The following is a 26,307-nucleotide window of genomic DNA, read 5'->3' as shown; positions in this document are numbered from 1 at the left end:
TTGATACGTGGTTGTCCTTCAAGAAGTCTTGCACATCTCATTTACACGTCTGCCACTTTATGGTTCTGATTTGTCACTCAAAGCCCTTTTACCTTGAGTGGTTAATTGCATGAATACATGTTACAGAACTTTTACTGCATTTTGCTAGGTAATGCATGATAGGTACAAAAAAAGCCTGTACCTACCCCAACATAACACATCCCTATACCCTGACGGTAAATAGGTGAACTAGTGTAGCTTCCAAGACTCGTGTAGCTTGTGAAGAGCTAAATGTGTTAGTGGAAACTTCTCTAGCAGTTCATGTGATGCAATGTATGGGGTAATGGAAGGAAGAGGGTTTTATTTTTATTTTTTTGATGGATTCTTTCCTCTGTACACCTTATACAGTATGCAGATGCTATTAGATTTGAACATGTTGGCCTTTAGTTTGTGACTCGTTGGTTTTTAGCAACACTACTGACAATCACTATACCTTCAATTCGAATTTTAGTGTTGCATTTTTGCAGAGCAGCTTACAGTGAATACATATTTGTAATGTAAAAAACAATACTTATTCACAATGCCTTATATTAACTCTTGACTGCAATTGGACTGTTGTATTTGGAGTATTATGACCTTTCTTTTTTTTGCCACACCTACCAATGTCGGGTGACTTGGGAAAGTCTACCTGCCAACTGTTTTTGCGACTACAGGCAGTTGCTACTGTACTTCAACATATTTAGGTAAAACTTCACAATATGTGACCCTATACGACAAAGCAGCATGGGAATATTTGTGGCAAAAGCCAAAAACATTGTATGGGAATTTTTTTCTTGTTAAAAATAATTAACATACTAAAATCATGTTCCATAAAGATATTTTAATTTCCCATATCAAAACTTTCTTTTTGTGAGTGGATGCTGGAAAATCACCTACAATCTTAGCTCGCTGCTGCCCGCTCTTTGTAAATCTCAGCTTTCTGGTTCATCTACTTTCCACAATGTCATTACAGCGGTAAGTCCATAGAGTGATAAAGCAAACCTGTTTCTTCTTAGCAACGGCCTGCTACAGCGCCTCTGACGGACAACTTCAATGGTAATTTTCTCAGTATTTTGATCTTTTTGCACCCTCAGTTTTAAATGGTTATATCTCAGCCAAATATTGTCCTATTGTAACGAAAACCTTTTAATTCAGCTTTCAGATTATGTATAAACCTCAATTTCGAAAATTGAAAAATGACCTATGAAATGTTTTGTGGTCCAGGGTCACATATGATTCTATTTGCTTATAACTAATGAACATTACTTCTATAGCACTAACCTTTACTAATCCATTTTCATTGATAACTGTATCTGCTACAGTTGATGCAAAATGAGTAATGATGAAGACAGAATAAACAAACTTATTTCGATCAACATTTAAAAAGTAATGCTGCAAGTACCCATATTTAGTTTTAACTTGTCCATTTGAGATTTTTTAAGTTTATCTTTAAACAGTGACTTCCTCAGCCTTTGTCACTTTTTTCCTACACATCTAGATATGCGCATGTACAGTATCAAATACAAACCAGTCTCCCTACAATTCATCGTCACTGAAAAGCCTTTTGTAAAAACAGCAAGCACCATCTTGAGTTTGTGGTGTCTGCACATGTTTCTCTTCTGGCAGCATAACATTGAGTGTGTTAGAAAGAATGAAGGGAAAAGTGAAGATCTGGCTGAAACTGTGGTCCTTGGTGATAAGAAATCTACAAGTGACGTCTCCGTTGCATTTCAAGTACATGCAACACAAAATGAATCCCCCAGTTTCTGAAAACACAAGAGGTCTTGCAAAGCTAATCACTAGATCTCTCATTCACAACATAACCTTTAGTCCATAGCCTTAGGCAAACAATCCCGAGTGCATGAGAGTCTAAGGCATGTTTATTAAAGTCTAACAAACCATAGATAGAGTGAATACAGCACACAACCACAAACCCCCATCCCCTTTGAAAATGTTCAACATGCCTTTAAGTAGTTGATTACTTGATCACCAGTCCTCATGCCACAGTTTGTGTCACAGCATCCACACACTTGGTTAGATTCATCTGCAGACACCCATCTATCAGAATGAAAATAAAATCTTCAAGTCTGTTGCATAGCAAAATAAGTACATGCCTCAATTTAGAAGTCCAACATACCCATTAGCAGAGAATGAGCAGGCCTTTTGCTCAGCATTAGTAGGGGTGGATGCTGCAGCGACCTTCAAAACACAGGCGATGTAGACCTACAAAGAGATTTGTTTTAATGCCACGCACGCCTCTTGCTTGAACCTGAAAGCCTCTAGGTGAAACTGCAGTTTGTCATTTTGAGTTCTGGGCAGGATCTGAGAGCTGGAACCGGTGACCTTGGCATCAACTAGACCCCTGAGAAAGAAACCGTTTAACCTGTATCCTGGCATATTCCTTTAAGGTCATTATAGGAAAGTCTTCTCACCCAGTATTCTCAATAAAGGAGTATCTCGGCACAGCATTAATGTCAGGGACTGGGGTAGCCACACAACTGTCCACAAACAATTGGAAAGGAATGTGGTTGTACACACAGGCTTTAATATTTATGAAGTCACCCAAGTAGAACTGGTTAGAGGGTCTTTCAAATCTCCAGTCATCTGTGGGGAAAGAAATGTTAACCAAGGTTTCCATAACATTGGTGAAAGCTACATTATAGGCTACTCACCAGTCATGAGCATGTCAAAAGTTCCTCAGCTTCCTTAGTAGCGGCATATGGTACCCAAGTGGGCAGTTCAATGAGGCTAGCACTGGGGAAACACTAGACTGTTTCTTAGTCCCAGTCAGCAGTCTAGTAGCTGCATTTTGTAATTGTTGAAGGCGATTCATCAGAACAGAAAGGTTCCCCATTACAATAATACAATCTTGACATGATGAAAGCATTTATAACACACTTTAAATCATCATTTTTCCAAGCAGATTATCAAGCAAACAAACAGCCTGAAGCGCAAATTTCTTTCCGACGTCCATTTTCACATAAACAATTCCCGTGTCACATGTTGTTCTTGTCATTTTCCATGACAAAACGTGGTTTGGGGACCGGTTTGAGTCGCTGGGTGACAGAATTGTTCACAGCTCGTGTAGTGTGTCACCTCCTGTTGCAGATCATTTACGTAGTGTGAACACATTAACAACTTGGTATCAATACTGCATTTAAATGTGGAGGTAGTTGCACATGTGTTAACTCGCTGTTTATTCAACTCAAATTCTCCTGAATTCATCAACAGTACTATGGACAAATAAAATATATACATTAAGGTGAAAAGGGCGTATCGCCTGGGGCCCCGAGCTACCAGGGGCCCCCAAAAGGAAGGGGTGGACTTAACCAATAAGCCATGTCAGCAGCCACATAGAGCCCCAAGTAATCATCAAAATAGTCGGGATATCCCTGTTAACGTTTTACGTTATTACATCTGTACGAAGGCACTCCCCTCATTATAGATTAGAGTGGACCATTCCATTAGCACCGTATATGCGCGAGACGAGTTCGACACCAGCTAGAGAAAGTTAAAGCAGCGGCGGAATTAGTAGATCTGCCCACAGCGAGAGTGTCATTGTGTGGTACATTAGCTGCAAAACGAAGTAAAAGTCGCAGGGAAATAAAACAACAAAGAACGCAGCTACACCAGTGGAGAGGAAAAAATACGATTTACAAAAGATTGTTGCCAAAGTCTCTGCTTTTCCCCCACACAAACTCCACCGCTGCTCCAACAGCAGTAGCGTATCTCTCTCCCGCCAGACACAGCACTCTCCCGGCCACGAGCAATGATAATGTGCCGGTGAGTATTTCTCCATGAACACCGACAACACAGTTATAATGACTGACGACCAAAACATCTGTCAAACAAAGAGCGCTGTGCGCTTGGTAGGAGAGGGCCAGTTCAAAGGTAGAAAGGTTGTTTGACTCCGCTGCGCAGAACGATGGGCACATAAAGACAATATAATAACGTCAGTGCAGTGCTAATTATTCATACTGTACGCACTAGTACAGAAATTTGGTCACATTTAAATGCATGAAAGGATGGAGAGAGGGCACACTTTGTATATAATCTCAGATCAGGGTTTTTCCTGCATAAAGAAATTGGAGGCGGCCGCCTCAATCAAATTTCGTGACGCCCTAGACTCTTGTCAAAAATATGTTGAGTGTCTTCTAAAAAAACACTGCGTGCATTATTAAACAGATTGTCATTTGTAACTGCAGTTACGAAACAATGTAGGCGCAGTTTCAGCAGTGAGCCGCTGAAGAGTTCAGTAAAAGAGCTACTGTATATTAGGAGCTGTATTAGCTGTGTTTCACGGCTGTTCAGGAGTTTTACGTTCAATTTACATTTTCTTGAATTTCTTGAAAAGATTTCCTAAATTAACTTGCTGTACATCATTCTAATGTTTTTAGCTGTGAAGTTGGCTCGTTGAATCAGCGTTATTCTGTACACAGCGAGTTCGCCAGTATGAATGCACATTGCGATCAGAACGACTCGCAAACAAATGACTCCTTTGAACCAATTCGTTTACACAGAATGTAAGAGATCAGTGAATCGTTCAAAGCTCAGTGAATGACAAGAGAAGTAGGGTGTGAATGAGTTTTGCTCATTTAGTTAGACTGGTTACTTATGGGCTAAAAAGTAAACATTTTCAACTTTTCTGTTTGATTTAATAAATGTAATGCTTCATATAACTTATCAGTTTTCATTTCATACATTTTTTTAGAACTTTAATATAAGTGTTTTGTTAAGACACTTATCCCATGTTTTTCATTTGGGAATTCATTATTATATATTTTTTAATTAGTCAGTATCTGTGTTTATTAAGCATAGTTTTCCCCTGTCACTTTGACTGGGGGTGAAAAGTTGTGTGCTTTGAGGGGGAAGAAAAATAAGGGTTGCAGTAAAATAAAATGGTGCATAGTTGGGGCCCCCATACATGGATTTGCCTAGGGCCCCCAAATCACTAAATCCGCCCCTGGCTACGGCACTGTAACAAATGCGACTGCAAAGCAAAGAAAAGCGTAAAAAAGAAAGGGTGTAACCACTTATTGCGTGATACCAATAGAGTAGGGAAACCGTGACGTGGTTTACTACGTAATTACGCGCATGCGCAGAACGGATCGTGCAGGCATCACGGATCGGGTAGCCACAGCCACAGACACTTAACAGCTGATATTACCCACAACTCAGCGCGAGAGGGCGGAGTTTAGTGACGCTACACTGCGTTAATAAAATTTAAGAAAAGATGCTTCGCTAAATTAATAAATGTAAGTGTAGAGTAAACATTACATACACAATAATAAATGAATAAATACTTAAATGCAAGGAAGAGCTGTATTTTGATGTTCGTGACAGTTAAGGATCACAGTGTCGTCTAGGCAACAACGGCCACTTCCGTTTCGCGTTAAGTATGTCCCAGTGCGTGCATACAGTTTTGCTAAGCACTAAAATGTATATACTTTTCCAAAACAAAAATAGTACATACTTTAAGGACATAGTATAAGTAGGCGAATTGGGGCGCAGCATAATTGTTTTCTCTTACTATAAAGTAGGCATATTCGGACGCAACATTAGTATACGCACGTCCAAATCTCGCGAGAAACAGTGCACCAGCCAGGAATTTCTCGCCTACAATCTATTCGTTCGCCTACTGCTTTTTGCCGACAGTATGCGATTTCGGATTCAGCCACAGTAAAACACGACTTGGGCCATGTCCCAATTGGCGCACTCCGGTCTTGTGGACCTCCTCTGAGTCCACACTTGATGACGTCAGGAAGTGCAGACCTATAGGGCACTAGGCACGAGTCCACAAGGGTACATGGGAGTGCATTTTGGGACAGACTTGAGGTCATCACACCGGAAAGAGCAAGCTGTGCTTTCTAATCTCTCTCGCGGTACTTTGTTGTCATTCGCTGATCAGTCTGCGCAGTGCCGCGTGAAGTCACCACTTGTTGTCCCATTGTAGTTATTTGGGACAGGAGCTGCCAGTTTTTATTGTTCTGTATTTCATATGTTGATATACCACCCGAGGATTATACATAGATACTTATGTTTGTAATGCATTAATTCGTCATGACGTAAATGCAACTGCTTATGTATATGTATTTATTTGTATACACAATTCTTATACACTTCTTAATATGCATATATGTTGTTATTTAATATTTCTCTATAATAAAGAAGCTGTGTTGTTTAGCTTTACACAGCCCAGAGACAACTAGATATAGATCTACAACAAAACATGGCTTATTACCTTAAGTAAGAAAATGCACTGCATTAAAAGTTTTTATTCTTGAATAGCTGGCATAATAGAAAATAAATAAGTAATAATACGAATAAGTAACTAATTAAAAAAATTGAATTTTATCAAAACATACATTTAAAAATGTATCCGTCATGTTGACATATATATTTATTTATTTATCAATAGGGTAAATTACAATATGTAATAGTACAAAATTGCACAATGCAAATAACCAAAACAAAAAAACACATCATATACATCTAAAACATTAAGAATTTTATCCAGTAGCCGAGATGTCTTAACAGCTTTGCTATTGTTGCATAATAATATTAAAGAATCAACAAATTCTTTATATCTGTGGAAAACAATCTACATTTGGTACAATTGACAAAAATTTTGCTTTATGTATATGGTATTTCCAAGTAGAATAAGAATTTTAAGAATATTATCTATTCCCAAAGAACCAGTATCACAATCCAAAAACAAGACCATTTTGTCAGTTATATTAATAAACTTATAAAATGGCTTAAAAATCAACAAAGAGATATGTTTACGTATATGTCTGACATCCACGACACTCCTCCCATCCGTTCTGTGATTGGGTGTTTGCAAGGATTCCTGGGTAGGGGACTTAAGTGGAGTCTGCGTCAATGCGGGCTTCGCCGAAGACCGTGTCGAGGGCACAAAGGAGGCGCTCGCGAGCAGACTTATGAGCGCTAGAAAGACAAATGGGACACTCTACAGACTCGTAGACTTGGCGAGAACGCGCATTTTAAGTCCACGAGACCGCAAGTCCACATGAAGTGCGCCATTTGGGACAGGGCCATGGTGGCGCTCGAGCACAAAACGGTCTTGCCGTTTTCTCTGTGTGACAAGCGAGTGTCAGAACGCATAAAGTTGCGCAGCGCCACCTTGTGTACCTGGGTGTTTCTGTTTTTCATTAAGCGCTATCTATGTCAGCCAGGGAGTGAATTTGCACGTTCCCTCGGCTCATCACCAGTGAATATCGTTTGGGTATGAACGCCGAAAAACGCTGGCAATAAGCGCGTGCGATTAACGTCCCGGTCTGTACGTAACTTGAGACTTAAATGGTGATCTAATATAATATAATATAATATAACGTTTTTTGATTAAGAGTTAATGATTTCCACCTGTGACATGAGCCTGTACCTCACTAGTGCCTCAGCAGAGTGAAACCAGAATGCCCATGTTTGTACCACAGAGGTTTTCGTCTCCGATGTCTATGCAGACACCTGGTGTGGCTGGTGGAAAGCCTGGTCAAGATCCTCTGGGTGTTCAGTCCAAACAGCTTTTGCAGTGTCCGATGGAGAAACGTATGTGGACCTTTCCAAGACTGCCAGAAGAACTGGTGCAGCCAGAGATTCCTTTTGAGCTGCGGCATCCTATTTGTAGCTGCTCCGTGTGGTGAGAATTCCGTGTATGTGGAAGTGATGTAAGATCTCTTTGGGACTGGGCAGCTTTTAATGGCCTCCGGTTTTGCACTGGGAGGCTGTGCTTGCAACAGGGGAGGACAATCTTTGAGTGCTTATCTTTGAGTCAGCACTGCATGGATGTGGCAGCATGTTAACAGTGAGGGTTTTATTTATTCTTTTTAATATCCTATTACCTGAGAAGTTTATGAATTGAACCCCAACTTTTCATTTGCTTTAGGTGACTGAAGATGAGCTTGTTTATACCTTCACCCTTGTCTACACTCCCCAAGATGCTTTAGGTGGTAGTCCTATTGTCAGGAGTAGTGGTGCTATGGTTGATATTGAGTGTCACTATCCAAGGTGAGGTTTTTTTTATATAATGCACAGTTAAAGATGGCTTTTTGCTGACTGCCCTGCCTGTCAACTACAGGTTGCATAATGTGAGCAGCAATATCCTAATGCCCACTTGGGTACCATATGCTGCAACCAAGGTTGCAGAGGAACTTTTGATTTTCTTCCTCAAGCTCATGACTGGTTCGTATATGTAATGTTCACCAATGTTATGTAAACCTTGGCTGACATCTGTTTCCCCACAGATGACTGGATATTTGAGAAGACTTCTAACCAGGGCTGGATTGGCCATCGGGCATACCGGGCATTTTCCCGGTGGGCCGATGTACTTTTTGGGCCGAAACGGACGCATAGGCCATAGAGACGGACGGATTAGAAGCGTGAATCGTGCGCTTATGCCCGGACGCGAATGCAATTGCGAATCGGACATGTATGCAGGAAAGACAATGACAGCAGCACAACATACCACTCGCACCCCACATACTCACATCCCCCCCCCGTCGACAAAAATGGTGGAGGGCCGAAGCTGGTCAAAGATGCCAGGGCCAAATTAACGTCACAGTCCAGCCCTGCTTCTAACTTCATAAATATTGAAGGTCGTACAACCAGTGCTGCCCCTAGATACTCCTTCATTGAGAATAACGGGTGAGAAGTCTCTCATATGTATCCTCTTTCTGAAGGATTAAGTTAAATCATTTCTTCCTCAGGTGCCTGGTTGATGCCAAGCTCACTGGCTCCAGCTCTCGCTTCCTGCCCCGAACTCAAAATGACAAACTGCAGTTTCAGCTAGAGGTTTTCAGGTTCCCGCAAGAGAACAGTGGGCTGTTATGTAAGGATATGTGTAGGTTTTGATGACCTGTGGCATGAGAGGTGTTCAAACAAAAATCTCTTTGTAGGTCTACATCACTTGTGTTTTAAAGGTTGCTGCAGAATCCACCCCTACTAATGCTGAGCAAAAGGCTTGCTCATTTGCTGCTAATGGGTATGTTGCCTTAAAGTGCATAGAAAAACGAGTGTGTGCAACAAGGTAATATATTGTTTTTCTGGCAGGTGGGTGACTGCTGATGAGTCCGACCAGGTTTGTACCTGCTGTGACTCGGCCTGTGGTATGAGGACTGGAAGTGATCAACTTCCCAAAGGTATGTGCAGTATTTACAGTCATGTTTTTTTATGGTCCTGTGCTATTCTAACTCTCTCATTTCACAGATCTATGGTGAGAGAGAGCATCTGTTGGTCCTATCAGAGTCGAGGAATATAACTTTGGCCAAATTTAGTTTGTAATGATACCAAATAAAACTTCTTGATCATGCTTTGAACTACTGGTTTTGTCTTAATGCATTACTTTCCTAAATGTGAACAATGTTGCCGTTTAAAAACTGTGGAACAGAAAAATATACAGTTTTAAGGTTGCAATGTTGTATCTTTCCACCAGATGGTGGATGTTCAGATGTATCCCACCATCATATTGTCCTCTTGCTCCACTGCAATGTTTTATGGTACCACCACCTCCCTATCATTATGAAAGGTGACTCCATAACATCTGTTTCCAATGAGACCATCTTCTAGTGTAGTGGTCACCAGCTAACAAAGCAAGCCTAGCGTTTCTTATTTCTTTGTTACCTTTATATGGCAGAATTGAGACATTGAGCATTATTGAATTCAAGACATGGACATCTGTTTCTATGCTGTGTTCAGCATTCTTGTATGATGACGTATAGTTATGATGACGAATCTAATTCATTTTTACATGAACGCAATTTTTGTATTTTTCAATACATTTTACTTTAACCTACATTCTCATACATTGTCTGTTAATTGTGGGGTAATCAATTATACACAAGTAACGCTTACCTTACGTCCTTAAGTCTAGCATGAATTTGGAATGAGATGAAAAAATCAAAGGTAATGGTAACATGACCGCAATATGTCCTTTTTTTGCAAATTATTAAAATTCTGATGTGGGAGGAGAGCGCGAGGACGCTGCGCGTGCGGCATCCAATTGCGTGCGACATCCTGCTGAATAAAAAAAGGCGTAATGAAGGAGAAAAAAAAACGTCCGTTGAAAAGAGTGAGGTGGGTGAAAATACGTCAAGCTCTTTACACGGCTCGGATGATCACAGCTAACGCTGATACGCTTTTTACTGAACAGAAGTTCATCATTCAAAGGAGCGGCACTTTAACCGACTCGGGCGCAGTGACTGGACGGTGGATCTCTCATCCTCGTTCTCTTTAGCGGGCTCATAAGGAGGCACAGATGGTGAGTTTCTCCGCTATGATTCAGAAGCAGCCAGTGAACCCAGCGACCCCCTCCGCTTCTATTGTGGTGAGGTGCAGAACGCTAGCATGGGCGCTAAGTGTGGAGTATTGGTCTGAAACATCACGTTGTTACATTGACCACACGTTCCCACACGCATGCTTTTCCTACAGTAGAGATGCTTTTGTTCGACCACACAGTGGATTAAAGTAAACGCAGCATTCATCATACGTTGTTGTGTATTGGGGGTCTAGCACCCAGGTTATATGGCTGTCACGTAACGTTGTCTTCCGCGAGATACATATTTTAGTATAAATAAAGACTGATATTGGCCTTGCACCACGAGCACCGACCCAGTTAAGTTAAGGCTGGAATACACTACAAGATTTTTAAAATCTGAACAGATTAAAAAAAAATAGACATCATACACTTGCAGACTTTTTGAACGTTTGCATAGAAAACAATACATGATCAAATCTGCAGACTGGCGCAGACTTTCTGCCACAACTCTGAGCAACAGTCTTGTAGTGCATTCCAGCCATTAAGTTCCCGGGAAGGTTGCGGGGTTATCTTTGAAGCATGGCTTTTACTTACGCTGTGTTTGTTTGTATATTTTGAAATCATACATTCACACGGCGACGAGCTCAGCCTCGTTCCTCCTGTCAGTGATGCCGTGCATCATCCACGCAGTGTTTTGCAAGAAATGTCAGTCAGCCCTTCGTTGGTTTCAGGCAATGATGGCAGCTCGTGGCTGTTGGGGCTCCTGACTGACGTGCATTTGTGTTGTCTGGTTACATACAATTTTGTAGACAAGTTTATCTTGCACTATGCTTGCTCTCCTGTTTGCCTACATTTACATTTATTCCTTTGTCAGACATATTTACACAAAGTGACTTTCGGTGCATCCAATATGTGGAAGTTTATGCAAATGTTTGAAATGTACAGGAGTGATTTGCAGGCTTAGGTTGTCATGGCAACATGTTTGTTGAATATGTAAGCATAATGATGAAAATCGATGTATGTCGACCAAATATTTAGTCTAAATTCAACATATACAACATAATTGTGACTCTTCTTACCTTTTCAGTACCATCTCTTGCATTGCTGTTATTAATGAAAGGGGTGCTTTGTTGTGGCAGTTAGACACGGCCATCTGGCAATGGATTGTCTGATCAAACATATGTACTTGAGTTAAATCGGCTCCATTTAGCAATCTTCAAGCATGAGAAAACTGGCCTGTTTTTGCAGTTGATGCACTTGAGATACTTTGAATGTGGGCATGGCTGCACATGCAGGGCCAAGTTTTTTTTTACATATACTGATAAATGTTCTCTTTCTGTCTCTGTTGTTGAGGCTCGGAGCATACTGCAACGACGGGCCCTCAGGGTTTCGAGATAAAACAGCACAGATAATTGTGTACACAGATTATTTATCTGGAGATGATAGCCTGCGGCATCAACTGTCCAGTTGTCAGAAGTGAATGTGGAGTCGTGTTGATCCAGGTGTTTCAATGGGATGTTGAAACTTGTCGGAACGTAAAATATGAAGGTATTCAACTTCATGGAAGCATGGTCAACTAAAAGGTCTGTCTATGGGAAACTCTCTTAACTTCTACACTAGTAAGCCTGTCTATTGTGATAAATGCCCATTTTGTAACTCTTGAACTCATATATTGAAGTTCTCATTCTTTCAGATCATCACAGATAAAAATGTGTGTTTGTCATTTAGATTCGTCTATTCGTTCAAGTCTTTTCATGTCTGTCCGTAGCCGTAAGCGCAACTTGTTCTCTCTCTTGTACTGCATTTGCGACATGTTTGTTTGAACTGTTGGCTGAATGGCACACACGGTTCTAGTGCCCAGTCTACCCCTTGTCTTTGACTATTCTTAGAGCTTCATGCTAATGAAATTATGCCAGCGAGGACTCTGGGACAGCCTCTGCAGAGTGATAATGGAACCGTTTTTTCTTTGCAAAATTTCTCCTTATATGGCAAAAGAGAAGAAATGAGGCTTGCTCCATAGGCCTAAATAGAACTTTCCATTGAGCACATAGCTACAATGCAGCACCTGATGTGGATTGTATTATTTTGGTGTTCAAGTGTCTTTGCATTTATCCTGTCATGTGTGTCGTCTGTCACCCAACCTGAAGTGTTTTGTAGGGGATCTTGAAATAATAGTTTTTGTCTGAGGAGCAAAGAATGTCTTCCTATGTAAATTTATGCATGTAAAGTGTCTTGTAAAAAAGCAAAGAATGATAGGTTTGCTGGCTTCTTAGTGTTTCAGATTCTATTCCATACATCTCGGCTGTATCAAGTGCTGAAATTCTGTTGTTTCTGATTGCAAAATACACTCCCTCCCTTTGTCGTGATAAGATCTCTGTATGGAATATGCTGATGGCTATGTTTTGTGTCATGGTGTGCCTAGATCTAGTTTCTAGAATTGTGTCTGAGCATGTTTTTAAAGTCTTCAAAAAGGGATGTGTCCTGGTTTTGCTATCTTAAGGGAAGATCTAAAGTGTTCTTGCTCTTGCTGATATACAAATACCAAAAACATTGGGCTCCGTTGTAAATTATTTATAATATAATATACAATTTTGGATTTGAATATTCGTTTTATCCTCTCAATTTCTCACATTATTTTTTGAACATCAGAATAGTACTTTTAAACTTTAAATAACTTAACAAACGCTCTTCTATTATAACAGGCCTAGCTGATGTTCTTCTGTTAGGCTACATAACAGTGCACGGTGAAATTTTACACCATGCACTTTCTTTTGGTCAAAGGCATACTGTGCAGTGCAGTCGAATGAAGCATTAGACTGTTCCTCTTAACCTCTGCCCACAACCCTTCTCTCTCACACGTACTGTACAGGCGCCTTCGTTTTTTCTGCCTCAACACTTTGAAAGTTTCACATCCCTGTATTGACCCAAGTGTCAGCTTCTGTCTGTGGCTCGACAGCATTTGCAAAGACCTTTACATACTTCTTTGTTAAACTTCAAACCTTTTTGCGTTTCATGCGTCCTCATGCTGACGACACGAATTTTCCTTGACTACTAGCACACATTTTCCAAGAGTTAAATCCGCTCTGCCAAATGAAAATGAGCACTGTAATTGATAGATAGGCAGGAAAAGTAGCCATAACAATAGTATGTGATAGAAGTTTGAATGTCACTTGAGATCAGAGTTGGTTGCTATGTAAATATCTTTAAATAAGACTTTAAATGGCAATTGAAAACATTGATTAGTTCTTTCATTGGTTATTGTAGTAAGTTTGTTGTATGAGGGAAGAAAGGAGGCAGGGTCGGCGTGGCTCAGACGAATATTTATTCCACAAAACGCAAAGTAAACCAACAATAGTATAAAGTATGGCCCTCCTGGCACATATGGCACCACAAGATGCTCTCAGCTTTCTTCTGAAGCATACGGTCTCTGACGTTCGCTCTCGGGTTTCGTCCTCAGCCGTTCCTGTTCTCAGCCTCTCGCTCCTGAGACTGCTTCTCGGGTTCTCTCTCGAACTCTGTTGTCTGCTCGTGCTGCTTAAAACATGTCTCCTCACCAATCACTGGAACGAGACACAAATGATCTTAATGTGTCCCCTCGGCGGAGACCTTGCAAAACCACGCCCCCCTCGCCACATACCCCCACCGCCCGACTCAGGCCGGGGCGTCATCCGGCCTGCAGCCTCCCCCCCCTCCTTCTGGAGAGGAAATCGACCATCTGAGACCCCGGCCTGTGGATCACCTCGAATTTGAAGGGTTGTAGCGCTAGATACCAACGGGTGATCCGCGCGTTGGTATCCTTCATGCGGTGTAGCCACTGGAGGGGAGCGTGGTCCGAATAGAGCATGAATTCACACCCCAGGAGATAATAGCGGAGGGTGAGAATGGCCCACCTGATCGCCAAGCACTCTTTTTCAATGGTGCTGTACATCGTCTCTCTCCTTGAGAGCTTACGACTGATGTACAGCACCGGCCGTTCCTCACCCTCTGTCTCTTGGGACAGGACCGCCCCCACGCCCCGATCCGACGCATCGGTCTGCAACACAAAGGGAAGAGAAAAATCGGGAGAGTGCAATAACGGCCCGCCACATAGAGCAGCCGTCACCTGGGTAAAAGCCTGCTGGCATGGCTCCGTCCACTGAACGGTATCGGGTGCCTCCTTTTTAGTGAGGTCAGTCAGCGGGCTGGTGAGGTCCGAATAATTAGGCACAAACCTTCTATAGTATCCCGCCAGCCACAGGAACTGCCTCACCTCCTTTGGTCTTGGGTCTTGGTGAGGTCGCAACGACTGCCGTCTTATCAATTTGGGGACGCACCTGACCGTGACCCAATTGCACACTTCCTCGGGTTAGCCGTCAACCCGGCTCTCCTCAGCGAACCCAGGACCGCCCTCAGATGCTGCATATGCCGCTCCCAGTCATTGCTGTAGATGATGATGTCATCTAAGTAGGCCGCGGCATATGCTGCGTGTGGCCGAAGTATGCGGTCCATGAGACGCTGGAAGGTAGCCGGAGCTCCGAATAAGCCGAACGGAAGCGTGACGAATTGGTGTAATCCGAACGGCGTAGTGAAAGCTGTTTTTTCTTTGGATAAGGGAGATAAAGGGATCTGCCAATACCCTTTAGTCAAATCCAGTGTCGAATAAAAGCGAGCCGCGCCTAGCTGATCCAGCAACTCGTCAATCCGTGGCATCGGATAAACGTCGAACTTCGACACAGCATTCACCTTGCGATAGTCCACGCAGAAACGGACGGAGCCGTCAGTTTTAGGGACCAAAACTATCGGGCTCGCCCAATCACTGCTGGACTCTTCTATTACCCCATCTCTAGCATCACTTGTAATTCTTCCTGAACCACCTTCTTTTTGTGTTCAGGTAACCTATATGGCCGGCTGCGAATGACCGCGCCCGGCTGGGTATCAATATGGTGCTCGATGAGATTAGTGCGGCCGGGCAGGGGCAAGAACACATCTGCGAAATTCGCTTGCAACCTGGCAACATCGGTGAGCTGGGAGAGTGAGAGGTGATCCCCTGGGGCCAGAGCAAGGGATTGGTTTTTGTTGCTCACTTCTGGCCCGAGGTCTTCCTCTCTACTCACTACTGTCGCCAGCATCACCGTGTTCGCCTCACTCCATTTTTTAAGGAGGTTGAGGTGATAGATTTGATGTGCCCCGCTTCTGTCGGATCGAACCACCTCATAATTGAGATCTCCTATTCGCTGTGTGACCTCGAAGGGCCCTTGCCACTTAGCAAGTAATTTGGAGCTTGAGGTGGGGAGTAATACAAGAACTTTATCTCCCGGTGCAAATTTGCGCAATCTGGTACCCCTGTTATATTGTCGGCTTTGTCTGTCCTTGGCCTGTAACAAATTCTCTGTTGAGAGCCGCCCCAGTGTGTGGAGTTTTGCTCTCAGGTCCAGGACATACTGAATTTGTTTTTTGCTATCTGAAGGTCCGTTCTCCCAAGTTTCCCTTAGGACATCCAACACCCCTACGGTTGACGTCCATATAAGCTCAAAGGGGTAAAACCCCGTGGAGGCTTGCGGCACCTCCCGCACGGCAAATAACAGGGGTTCCAGCCATCGATCCCAATTTTTGGCGTCATCGTGCACAAACTTACGGATCATTGCTTTCAGGTGCGATTAAAACGTTCGACCAGCCCGTCCGTTTGTGGGTGATAGACACTGGTCTGAATCGCCTTAATGCCCAATAAATCGTACAGTTCGCGGAGAGTCCGTGAGATGAACGCCGTGCCTTGATCCGTGAGAACCTCCTTTGGGATTCCCACGCGGTAGATTACTCGAAACAGAGCGTCCGCTCCTTTCACGGAAATGCTGCGGAGGGCCACTGCCTCGGGGTATCGCGTCGCATAATCTACAATGACCAATGCGAAGCGATGCCCGCATGCTGACCGTTCTAAGGGCCCGATCAGGTCCATACCAATTCTCTCGAAGGGGACCCGTACAAGTGGAAGAGGCACAATGGTGCTTTTGGGGTGGCCGGTGGGTTTACCAACTGACATTCAGGACAAGACGCGCACCACGCGGAACGAGACACAGGTGATCTTAATGTGTGCTTGACTTACTTACGCGCCGTTTTCTCTCGACTCCTCCCCTCGGCGCAGACCTCGCAAAACCACACCCCCTCGCCACAGTTATATTGAAGTAATGGAGAATCACAAATAACTATTCCTCAGATGTGACACAAGTGAATGGTTATTGATACAGTGGAGGCAAACCAGGTTTGATGCCACTTGAGATTAATGTCTCCTGTTTTTTTTGGTGCTCAAGGCCTCATTTTGTTTCTCCAGTTCTAGGGAGATCAATCATAGCTTGACGTTGGCAAAAACAAAATTTGGTCAGGGCTGTTGTGTAAACATCTAACCTGTGCTGTAATGGGAAATTGTGACACACAAATTGTCTCAATTTGGATCATTTGCTGCATTTGAGGCACTCCTATACTACACTGCGTTCCAAATTATTATGCAAATGATATCTTTCTCTGGTTTTCCTAATTTGTCGATGCAAATGACAGTCAGTATAATTTTCAAGTAATCAACAGTTAGGGTACATTTGGAATTTTATTGAACAAACCTCCCACTGACAACAGTATTTATTTAAAAAATGAAAAACTCAAAATGCACTGTTCCAAATTATTATGCACAACAGAGTTTGAAAACATTTCATAGGTTGTAAAAAACTGAAAATGGTCATTTGTTGAATTTGCAGCATTAGGAGGTCATATTTACTGAAATCAAAAGCTATTTCAATCAAAAACATCCTAACAGGGCAAGTTACATGTTAACATAGGACCCCTTCTTTGATATCACCTTCACAATTCTTGCATCCATTGAACTTGTGAGTTTTTGGATAGTTTCTGATTGAATTTCTTTGCAGGATGTCAGAATAGCCTCCCAGAGCTGCTGTTTTGATGCTAACTGCCTCCCACCATCATAGATCTTTCGCTTGAGGATGCTCCAAAGGTTCTCAATAGGGTTGAGGTCAGGGGAGGATGGTGGCCACACCATGAGTTTCTCTCCTTTTATGCCCATAGCAGCCAATGACACAGAGGTATTCTTTGCAGCATGAGATGGTGCATTGTCATGCATGAAGATGATTTTGCTACGGAAGGCATGGTTCTTCTTTTTGTACCATGGAAGAAAGTGCTCAGTCAGAAACTCTACATACCTTGCAGAGTTCATTTTCACACCTTCAGGGACCCTAAAGGGGCCCACCAGCTGTCTCCCCATGATTCCAGCCCAAAACATGACTCCGCCACCTCCTTGCTGACGTCGCAGCCTTGTTGGGACATGGTGGCCATCCACCAACCATCCACTACTCCATCCATCTGGACCATCCAGGGTTGCACGGCACTCATCAGTAAACAAGACTGTTTGAAAATTAGTCTTCATGTATGTGTGGGCCCACTGCAACCGTTTCTGCTTGTGAGCATTGGTTAGGGGTGGCCGAATAGTAGGTTTATGCACAACTGCAAGCATCTGGAGGATCCTACACCTTGAGGTTTTCGGGACTCCCGAGGCACCAGCAGCTTCAAATACCTGTTTGCTGCTTTGCAATGGCATTTTTGCAGCTGCTCTCTTAATCCGATGAATTTGTCTGGAAGAAACCTTCCTCATTCTGCCTTTATCTGCACGAACCCTTCTGTGCTCTGAATCAGCCACAAATGTCTTCACAGTACGATGATCTCGCTTAAGTTTTCGTGAAATATCTAATGTTTTCATACCTTGTCCAAGACATTGCACTATTTGACGCTTTTCGGCAGCAGACAGATCCTTTTTCTTTCCCATATTGCTTGAAACCTGTGGCCTGCTTAATAATGTGGAACGTCCTTCTTAAGTAGTTTTCCTTTAATTGGGCTCACCTGGCAAACTACTTATCACAGGTGTCTGAGATTGATTTCAGTGATCCAAAGAGCACTGAGACACAATACCATCCATAAGTTTAATTGAACAATATAAAATTAAATGTTTACGACACTTAAATCCAATTTGCATAATAATTTGGAACGCAGTGTAATATGTGTTGATGCTCATCAGCTGTCACCATTTTTATGCATCTGTTAGCCAATGTATATGTTGTTTGTGTTGTCTGTTGCTTTCCTTTAAAGCCACATTGTAGTAAGTGGACCCCCTGTGTGTGTATGGTGATCCCAGGAGGGGTGTTATCTCACCTCAGCTCCTCTCACTTCACTGAACGTCTGCCTATTGCCCTGGCTTTTTAGACCCATGGGAAGCAGTTGATGGGATTTTGTCCAGCTAATGAGATTAAAAGAGCGTCTGCAGTCTACTACTAGAGAGAGAGTAATGGAGAGTAAATGTGTGTGTTTGTGGCTGTGGGAGAGAGTAAAATACTGACCTTTGGTAACAGCAGGGCATAACAAATCATACTGATCTGACAGTGACTGAGGGGGAGAGAGGGGTCAAATATGTACACACACTGCCTTGGGTCACAGTTTGGCCCAATGTCCGTCTGGTTGCCTATAATTTAAAATTTGTGTCAGATATTTAGTTTGTTCTCACACACACTGTGAATCTGAAATGGACACACAGGTCACCTGTCATCTCCTCGTGGGTCAGAATAGATGTGATGTCTAAGCATTGTTGGTGTGTATTTTAATGCTTGCGCAACTAGGTTTTTCAACTAGGCAAACCCAGATTAAATGGTTATTTGATCTGTAATTCAGTGTTTTTTCCTGATCGTGAACAGCAAGGTTTTTTTAGCATACAGCTCTGAGGCTGTGAATCACTCTGTAGGTCAGTTAATGGTTGATTTTTGAGGTTCTCTAGGGAGGGCGGCTTGGTCCCCAGCATCATAAAGTGCATCAGAGCAGAGCACAGGAAGAGCATGTGTCGTCACTCCTTCCTGCCACAGCGCAGACGGTTGGCAGCAGTGCTATCTGCCTGCGTGCAGTGAGAGAGCGTGTTTGTCTCAGTCGTATGTACAAAAAAGGCAAAAAAGGACAGATGGCACCAGCTGAGATGGAGCCCTTCTCAATTGTTTTGCATGCTTCACTCATATCTTCGTGTTAATACACACAACACATTCACACATGACTAGTCCTGTTTTGCCACCATTTCAACTGTGACTGACTGGAGCATCTTCTTGTTTGGGGTTTGAGCCGTTTGTGTCATCATTTTATAGCACTTCTGTAAAACAGGCTTGTTGTTTTAAAAATTCCCTCCTGAGATTTTATAATGGGTTGCTTTGTATTCATGTGTATGTACTTGTTTAGTCGTCACAAACGCGGTTTTCCGTCTTGGAAAATGACATCCTTATGGAAATGGTGTGTAGATATTTGTGTGTTTAGTGAGTATATGTAAATGCCTGCGAACGTGCAACACCAGACTCTGAAACAGGAAGTGGTTTGGATGTTGTCTTGCACTGGGGTGTGTTGTGCCTTTATCAGATGAAGTGTAATCATGGTTTTGTTCTGCTTTTAGTTTGTAGACTAGTATATATAGTATAGGGAATGACCACGTTGTAGAGATTATGCAACTGAACAACAGAGAACAAAAGAGTGATTCATTGAAAGAAAAAATGATTTCTATAGACTGATTCATCTTAACATAAATAAACATTACTGCGCATGCACACTTTTGTGACCCCCAGCTTAATTTCCAGTACACATTCGCAAATAATAGAGTGCTTGTAGATTATTTCTGATAACAAGCAAAAGAAACCGAGAAGAACCGTTACTTTGCTAAACTTGCCTCTCCAATATTTTGAATCAAGACTCCAATACCAAGCTCAACCGCTAGATGTCAATGTAACATACGGTTTGTTTAAATGCGTCAAAACTACAGCACCCATTCAACAAATTGTTTATTTAATAAAATGAACATACAACAAAATTCAATATAATTATTATACAGTAAAAAAAAATCAAATTAATATTAACATAAATTAAATATAAATAGTTATATAATTAGACACTAGCCAAACAGAAACCAGAAGTTATCTGGGGGTCAGGCTTGCGCGTGCGGCCGATAAAACGGTCTATAATATGTAAACTATTAGTGCTTGATACTGCTGGCCAGCTCAGCAAATGTTCTTGTCTTGTTGTGTTTTTTTTTTTGTTAATGGAATGTTTTATTGTCAATGCTGAGTGGTTGTAATCTCATTTTAGGGTATTGATGGTGTTTGTGTGTCTCTCGATAATGGCTGTAATTTGTGAAATGTGTGGTGTTGACTGTTGTCTGGTGTGATGGTCATCACTGATACATGTATTGTATTGTATTGTAATTGTATTGTAACCACCTGAGGTTGGCAAATAACCTAGCAGAGGAAAATCAATGGTAAAGATTAGAGGGAAATGTAAATTTGTTTTACATTACAATATTCCAAACCATGAATTTCTGATCTATAGCATTTTGTCAATGCATGCTCCATTATTTCCATTCAACCAGAATGTAATAATTGTGTACCATTATCAAAGTTCAATGTCAGCAGAGTATCATAAAATAAAATAGATAAAGTAAGATGTCAGTTGAAATTGAAAGATCAACAACAAACACAACAGATTTGAACAATTACACATCAAACATGAATAGGTGTGATATTATAGTGTTCCAAATATCAATGTAATTTCCACCTCTAATCGACATGTGAAACTTCTACCATCAGATCTGTGAGATATTCAAATGAAAGATTTCTACAAAGAAAACAAAGATGATGCTGTAGTAGAGGTGCATTTGGCAAACCCAAGTAGTGCTTACATAAAAATCTGTCCGTTCAGCATTTCAGTCGTGTGTGTGCTTCAAGTAATTCTATTAACCAGATGATTCCTATACAGCATTGCTTCTTAACATTTTATGGACTTGCATTGTCTCTGCCGTCATCTTTCTGATGTCACTTAAAGGCGGGGTGTCCGATTTCTCTTAGCCGTTGTTGATGTTCAAATCAGGCTGAACTAAAGCACATGCGCATCCATTGCCAACAAAACACAGACATCAGTTTCACTCACCGCATGCGGTTCATGTCCGGCATCTTTTAGCGCTGGGACGGCTCCATTTATCAGTTTCAAACGATCTACAAATCCAGCATTATATCCACCGTTTATATAACATTCATCACCCAAATGCAGTGAACAAACAAACACCTGAACTTCGCAAACGTATGCTCTCTCTCTCCTGCACACAAGTGAATGTGAGGTCTGCGCATGCTCCTTCTCCTGCTCTCCTTGCTGCCGCATGCTTTTCCGGGAGAATTGTCCAATAAGGGACTAAGAAAAATTGTTACGAAACAGTTTTATATGTTCAAAAAAAAACTTTCCGAAACCTGTACGATCGCTGGGGGAGTGTATCGAGCACAGAAATACTATGTAATACGCCCAACTCGTTTTTTGACAAGTTGACCATGTTAAGCATGAGAAGACAGCATGTTTAACATTGTAAAGAAGTCAGAATGCATGACACACTGTTGCAGCAAGTTTGCTTTAAGTTCACAACGTGTAATTTTGAGGCCTGTTAAGGTTGCCAGCTGTTCATGCAAACAGGTTTTGAATGCGTTATGCAATAAATGTCATTATAGCTTTAGACCTGCTGAAGCTGTGCGTGCGTGCGTGTGCGTACATGCCACAGGCAAAATACGGCCAGATGGAAATGGGATATAGGATGGAAAGTGATGGAAGAGAACGGAGAGAAGCTTTTTGGAGTGACATCAGAGCAGAAGGGCTGCTTTGCTAAAGAACAGCAGTGCTGGTGGATGAATGATGTGCTGGATTATGTTGTGGTATTCACAAGGCAGTGCCTGAAATAGTGTTGCCATGGGTAACCTGTCTTAAGACCACTGGCTTCATTTTCTTTTTTTCTTTTTTGTTTCCAGGACAACAGGAACTCATCTGATGACAAGCCTGTTCAGCGCTCCAAGGTACATTTCTTTGTCCACATCCATATCTGGCTTTCTCCGTCTGTTCATTAGGACAGTATTTGACCGTATTTATAGCTTCTGATTGAAAATAAACTAGTGTTTTTCTCTGAAAATAAACTAGTGTTTGTCTCTGTTCCATCCCAGTCTTTCAGTTTCAAGATGCAGAAGGAGACGTGTGCATCATGTGAAAAGACAGTTTACCCAATGGAGAGACTGGTGGCCAACAACCTCATCTTTCACAACACGTGCTTCTGCTGCAAGCACTGCAACACCAAACTCAGGTTAGACTCTTTTTGCACACACACATGCGCAACACACACAAAAAAAGAACAATGCGGGTGTTTCTAACTTACCATGAGGTTAATGCAATGCCAGTTTCAACATACCTAAACTTTTCACTATCAGCATAATGTACTGTACAGCTTGTTCTATCGAGAAGGAAGAATTGCATTTTACTTCTTTTTTTTTTGTCTCGTTTTTGCCACTTACTGCTTCAAACAAAACTTGAATAGCTTTCCTGTGCCTCAGTGGTTAGAGCATGGCGTTAGCAACGTCAAGTTCATGGGTTCAATCCCAGGGATTGCACATACTTAAAAAAAAAAAAATGTATAGTATATATGCAATGTAAGTCGCTTTGGATAAAAGCGTCTGCCAAATGCGTAAATATAATGTAAATGAATTAGTGCTGCAAGGACGCGTCGACGTCGTCGATTACGTTGACTACTAAAATACGTCTTCGTTAAAAATAAACGTAAAATCGTTAGATTAGTCGACTAATCGAAAAAATAATCGTTAGATTAGTCGACAATTAAAATAATCGTTAGTTGCTAAAATGAATATCTTTTAAAGATTTAACGCAATAAAATAGCCCAATTTTTCTGTTGAACTAACCTGCAATTGTAGATCGTAGTAAACTTATTTCTGCTTCTACTACTGTGCATTGCTGATTTGACTGTAGTGTTCTCGCTTGCTTCTTTCTCTCTGTAGTCTGGGATCCTACGCGGCCTTGCAGGGGGAGTTCTACTGCAAGCCACACTTCCAGCAGCTCTTCAAGAGTAAAGGGAACTATGACGAGGGCTTCGGTCGCAAGCAGCATAAGGAGCTCTGGGCCTCCAAGGATGCTGAAAGCATCACCAAGACATCATAATCTTCAGTGATTTCCAAAGCTCAGCTGTCCCCTCCTTTGACCAATGATTACAACCCTTTATATACCCTACCCTACCACTTACACACACACTTGCAGTTTTATTTTGAGCGCACAGCCGGTTGAGCCAGCACTCCTTATGATATAACAATCACAGATACCATTCTTGATAAAGTAGGGTTTATTATCTTTCCTTTCCTTTTTTATTTTTATGCTTGCTCTTAGTTTTGCATAGCTTTGGCAAATGTAATTATATTTTTTTTAGTATTTCTTTTACATTGAGTTCGTCCGTAGTAAACTGTTAGTTGATTGTGACCAAACTCTCTTCATAGATGGGTTGTTACTCAGCATCATACCCATCTAGTTTGGCAGTACTAGTATTGTTTTGTTTTTGTTTGTTTACTTGTCCTGAAAGTGGTCTTGAGGTGTTCCATCCACAATTTTAGTTGAAGTAAAGTGTTTTTATAATTTTTTCCCCTTTATTTGTGTTGTAGCAATCAATACTGTTTTCAGACTTAATAGCTTAACAGTTTCCTTTGAATGTGTTTTTCTTTGTTGGCGCAGGGGATTTTATCTGTGAATCTACAGGGTACACTGTACTGTTAAAACTCTTCATTTCTCCTCAGCCCGTTCTTTTTATTTTGTCATCCTTATACACTGTCTTTCCTGCCCATTCCACGCTTTATCTTTTCAGTAATTAAATATTGATAACGTTTCTGTAAGACAGGTCTCTGTGTAGTTTTAACAAATCCAATATGAACTTCCTTATGAAATAAAATTTCATGGGATGCTCAAGCCGTTTGACTTTTATGCCCATGTGCCACTGCATATTGACCACTTTGGGTTGTTCAGTGGCTGAATCCTGAAACCAGGCTAGTCTTTTCTTTTACTTTTTCTGACGCCCTCTAGTGTTGTGGATGCTATTCTTTATTAGGCCCAACATTACTTCGGCCTCTTAATGTTTTGCTTTAATGTGATGCCATGTAGTGATTGGGAACACTGTTTAACTTCTTATTTTACTCGTTTAGTCTTAATTAGAATACTGCAAATTTTAATAAACCTTTTCTCATTGATTACTTGCAAAGGCATTGTACATTGGTACCACTAAGCAGAGTAAATGTACTTTGATGCACTGTACTGTACTTATGCCTTGCTGCATGGGACCAAGCTTGTACGACAAAATAAGATCTTCACAGGGAACTAGGTCTCAGAGGAAACGACATTTACGATGCTTCGCGCGCCATTGCCTTTTCCCCCTTCCACCACTTCCTGTCATCGCATAGTTTTGGCTGTTTCCTGTGGGCATCTTTGTGACAGGGTTTCGTTGGGACTTTGCGAGTACATACGTAACAGTGTGGCTCCTAAGCTTTGCTCAGGAATCTAGATGGGTCTCAAGGATCCAACTGTGTAACGCTCAGTGTTCATTGTTAAAAGCTGTTGGTGACTTGAAGTTATGTTCCCTAAAAAGCAGATATTTTTCACAAATAGTGAGTGGTTGAGATTTAAAGCAGAAAGGCGATTGCTGTAAATGAACACTTCCACATCAGAGGTTTTATATGCACATTTACATGTCAGTGTGAAACTGTGACTGCATCTCCTGATTTGTCATTGTGGCCATGTTATGCGACGTCCTAAATCGTGACCTTTAGTGGTTCATGTGTTTGTGTAATAACAGCATTGACACCATGTTTCTTTTAATGAATGAATTGCCTCTGTGTTTTAATTCTGTTGCTCTTGTGTTTTGTAGTAAAGACAGGTATTTTGATGTCTGTATATGTTAAATGCCATAAGGAAGTGATCTGTTGATAGGTTCATGATAGTGGGTTGTGTATTTGTAGTATCCTGTCTGCCTTCAAGTGCAATGGCCTTTTGTTTTGTCGGTTTGTTTAAGGAGATGCTACATTAGACTTGCAAAGCCATTGAGAATCATCCAAATGTTTTCATCAACTTAAATGCCACAAAAGTCCCTCTGTGTAAATATTTAAGATTACTGTGAAATTGAAATGCATTGTGAAGTTTAGAGAAATTATCAACCGCTCTTGAACAGGAATCATATTTTCGTATTAAGCTTTAGTATATTAGTTTTATTTTTGTTTTAAACGTTTCATAAGAACAGCGTGTTTTATTAAAGTTTTCTCTAAACACTTTTATGTTTATTATATGTTGGCCATATTTACAATGATTTCTTTTCTTGTGAATTTATTCTGTGGATCCAACTTTTCACAAGCACAAATCACTGTGTGTTTTACACCAATTTTAAGCGCGTTTGCGCCAAGGTACAAATGACACAATACCCTGCAAACGCTCAATGTCTTTTATCAACTTCCGGAACAAATAAGAAAAAGGTACGCTTTGCTCTTTTCTGATTTGTAGTTCTTGAAATGCATGAGTTTGTCTTTATAAGTGTAAGGATAGTTGAAAAAGATTATTTTGAATTGCAGTTGTCCACATGCATTGACTGAGCAGAGATCAATGTACTCAAAGTGTATTACTATATCTAAAACTTGATCAGCGGAACAGGTGGCCTTAAAGTAGGAGGTCTTTGCTCTTTTTTCCTTATCAAGTTAATAAAATGCAATGTTTCATTCTCTCATTCTTTTCAGATTTGACTGCTCTGATTCTCCCCTTTTTTATTTTCTGTTGCACATTTTACATTTTTGTACATCATTTTTGGAGAAAAGAAATAAATGGTTTATTGCTGGTGTTTTTTCTGTATTTTGGGTGTTCTTTTTTAAATAAAGCAAAGAGATTGTATCCAGAGCTGCATTACTAATATTAGAGTTTGGAATCGGTTTGAAATCTTTTAAGTTTGGAAAAAAGATTATGTTTTTAATGCATTCAATAAAATAAAAATGAAATAGAGACATTGACTTGCCTCAATGCTGCATCTGAAAATGTTCTTTATCACCTCATAATAATAACTTGGTAGACCTTACAGCAGTGGTCACCAACCCTGCTCCTGGAGATCGACTGTCCTGAAGATTTCAGCTCTA

The 26,307-nt window shown here is 41.3% G+C and overlaps 1 protein-coding gene across 1 annotated transcript; it reads left to right on the top strand.

Moving 5' to 3' along the window:
• The first annotated feature begins 10,124 nt into the window (after positions 1-10,124).
• Positions 10,125-26,018, top strand: limd2 (LIM domain containing 2). Its single transcript, XM_057345544.1, has 4 exons — positions 10,125-10,291; positions 22,126-22,170; positions 22,315-22,451; positions 23,158-26,018. Exons 1-4 carry the CDS (start codon positions 10,289-10,291, stop codon positions 23,315-23,317), a joined length of 345 nt encoding a protein of 114 aa, XP_057201527.1. The 5' UTR covers positions 10,125-10,288; the 3' UTR covers positions 23,318-26,018.
• The last annotated feature ends 289 nt before the right edge of the window (positions 26,019-26,307 follow it).

The sequence above is a fragment of the Triplophysa rosa genome, linkage group LG11 (genome assembly GCF_024868665.1).
Source record: "Triplophysa rosa linkage group LG11, Trosa_1v2, whole genome shotgun sequence".
NCBI lineage: Eukaryota > Metazoa > Chordata > Actinopteri > Cypriniformes > Nemacheilidae > Triplophysa > Triplophysa rosa.
The sequence above is the reverse complement of the archived record's forward strand: the minus strand, read 5'-3'. Positions and strand labels throughout refer to the sequence as shown.

What these genes read in the sequence shown, in the direction of transcription:
- limd2 (XM_057345544.1), top strand. An exon ending in AGCCTGTTCAGCGCTCCAAG is followed by an intron (nt 22,171 to 22,314) that starts GTACATTTCTTT and finishes GTTCCATCCCAG; the next exon opens with TCTTTCAGTTTCAAGATGCA. An exon ending in CACTGCAACACCAAACTCAG is followed by an intron (nt 22,452 to 23,157) that starts GTTAGACTCTTT and finishes TTCTCTCTGTAG; the next exon opens with TCTGGGATCCTACGCGGCCT.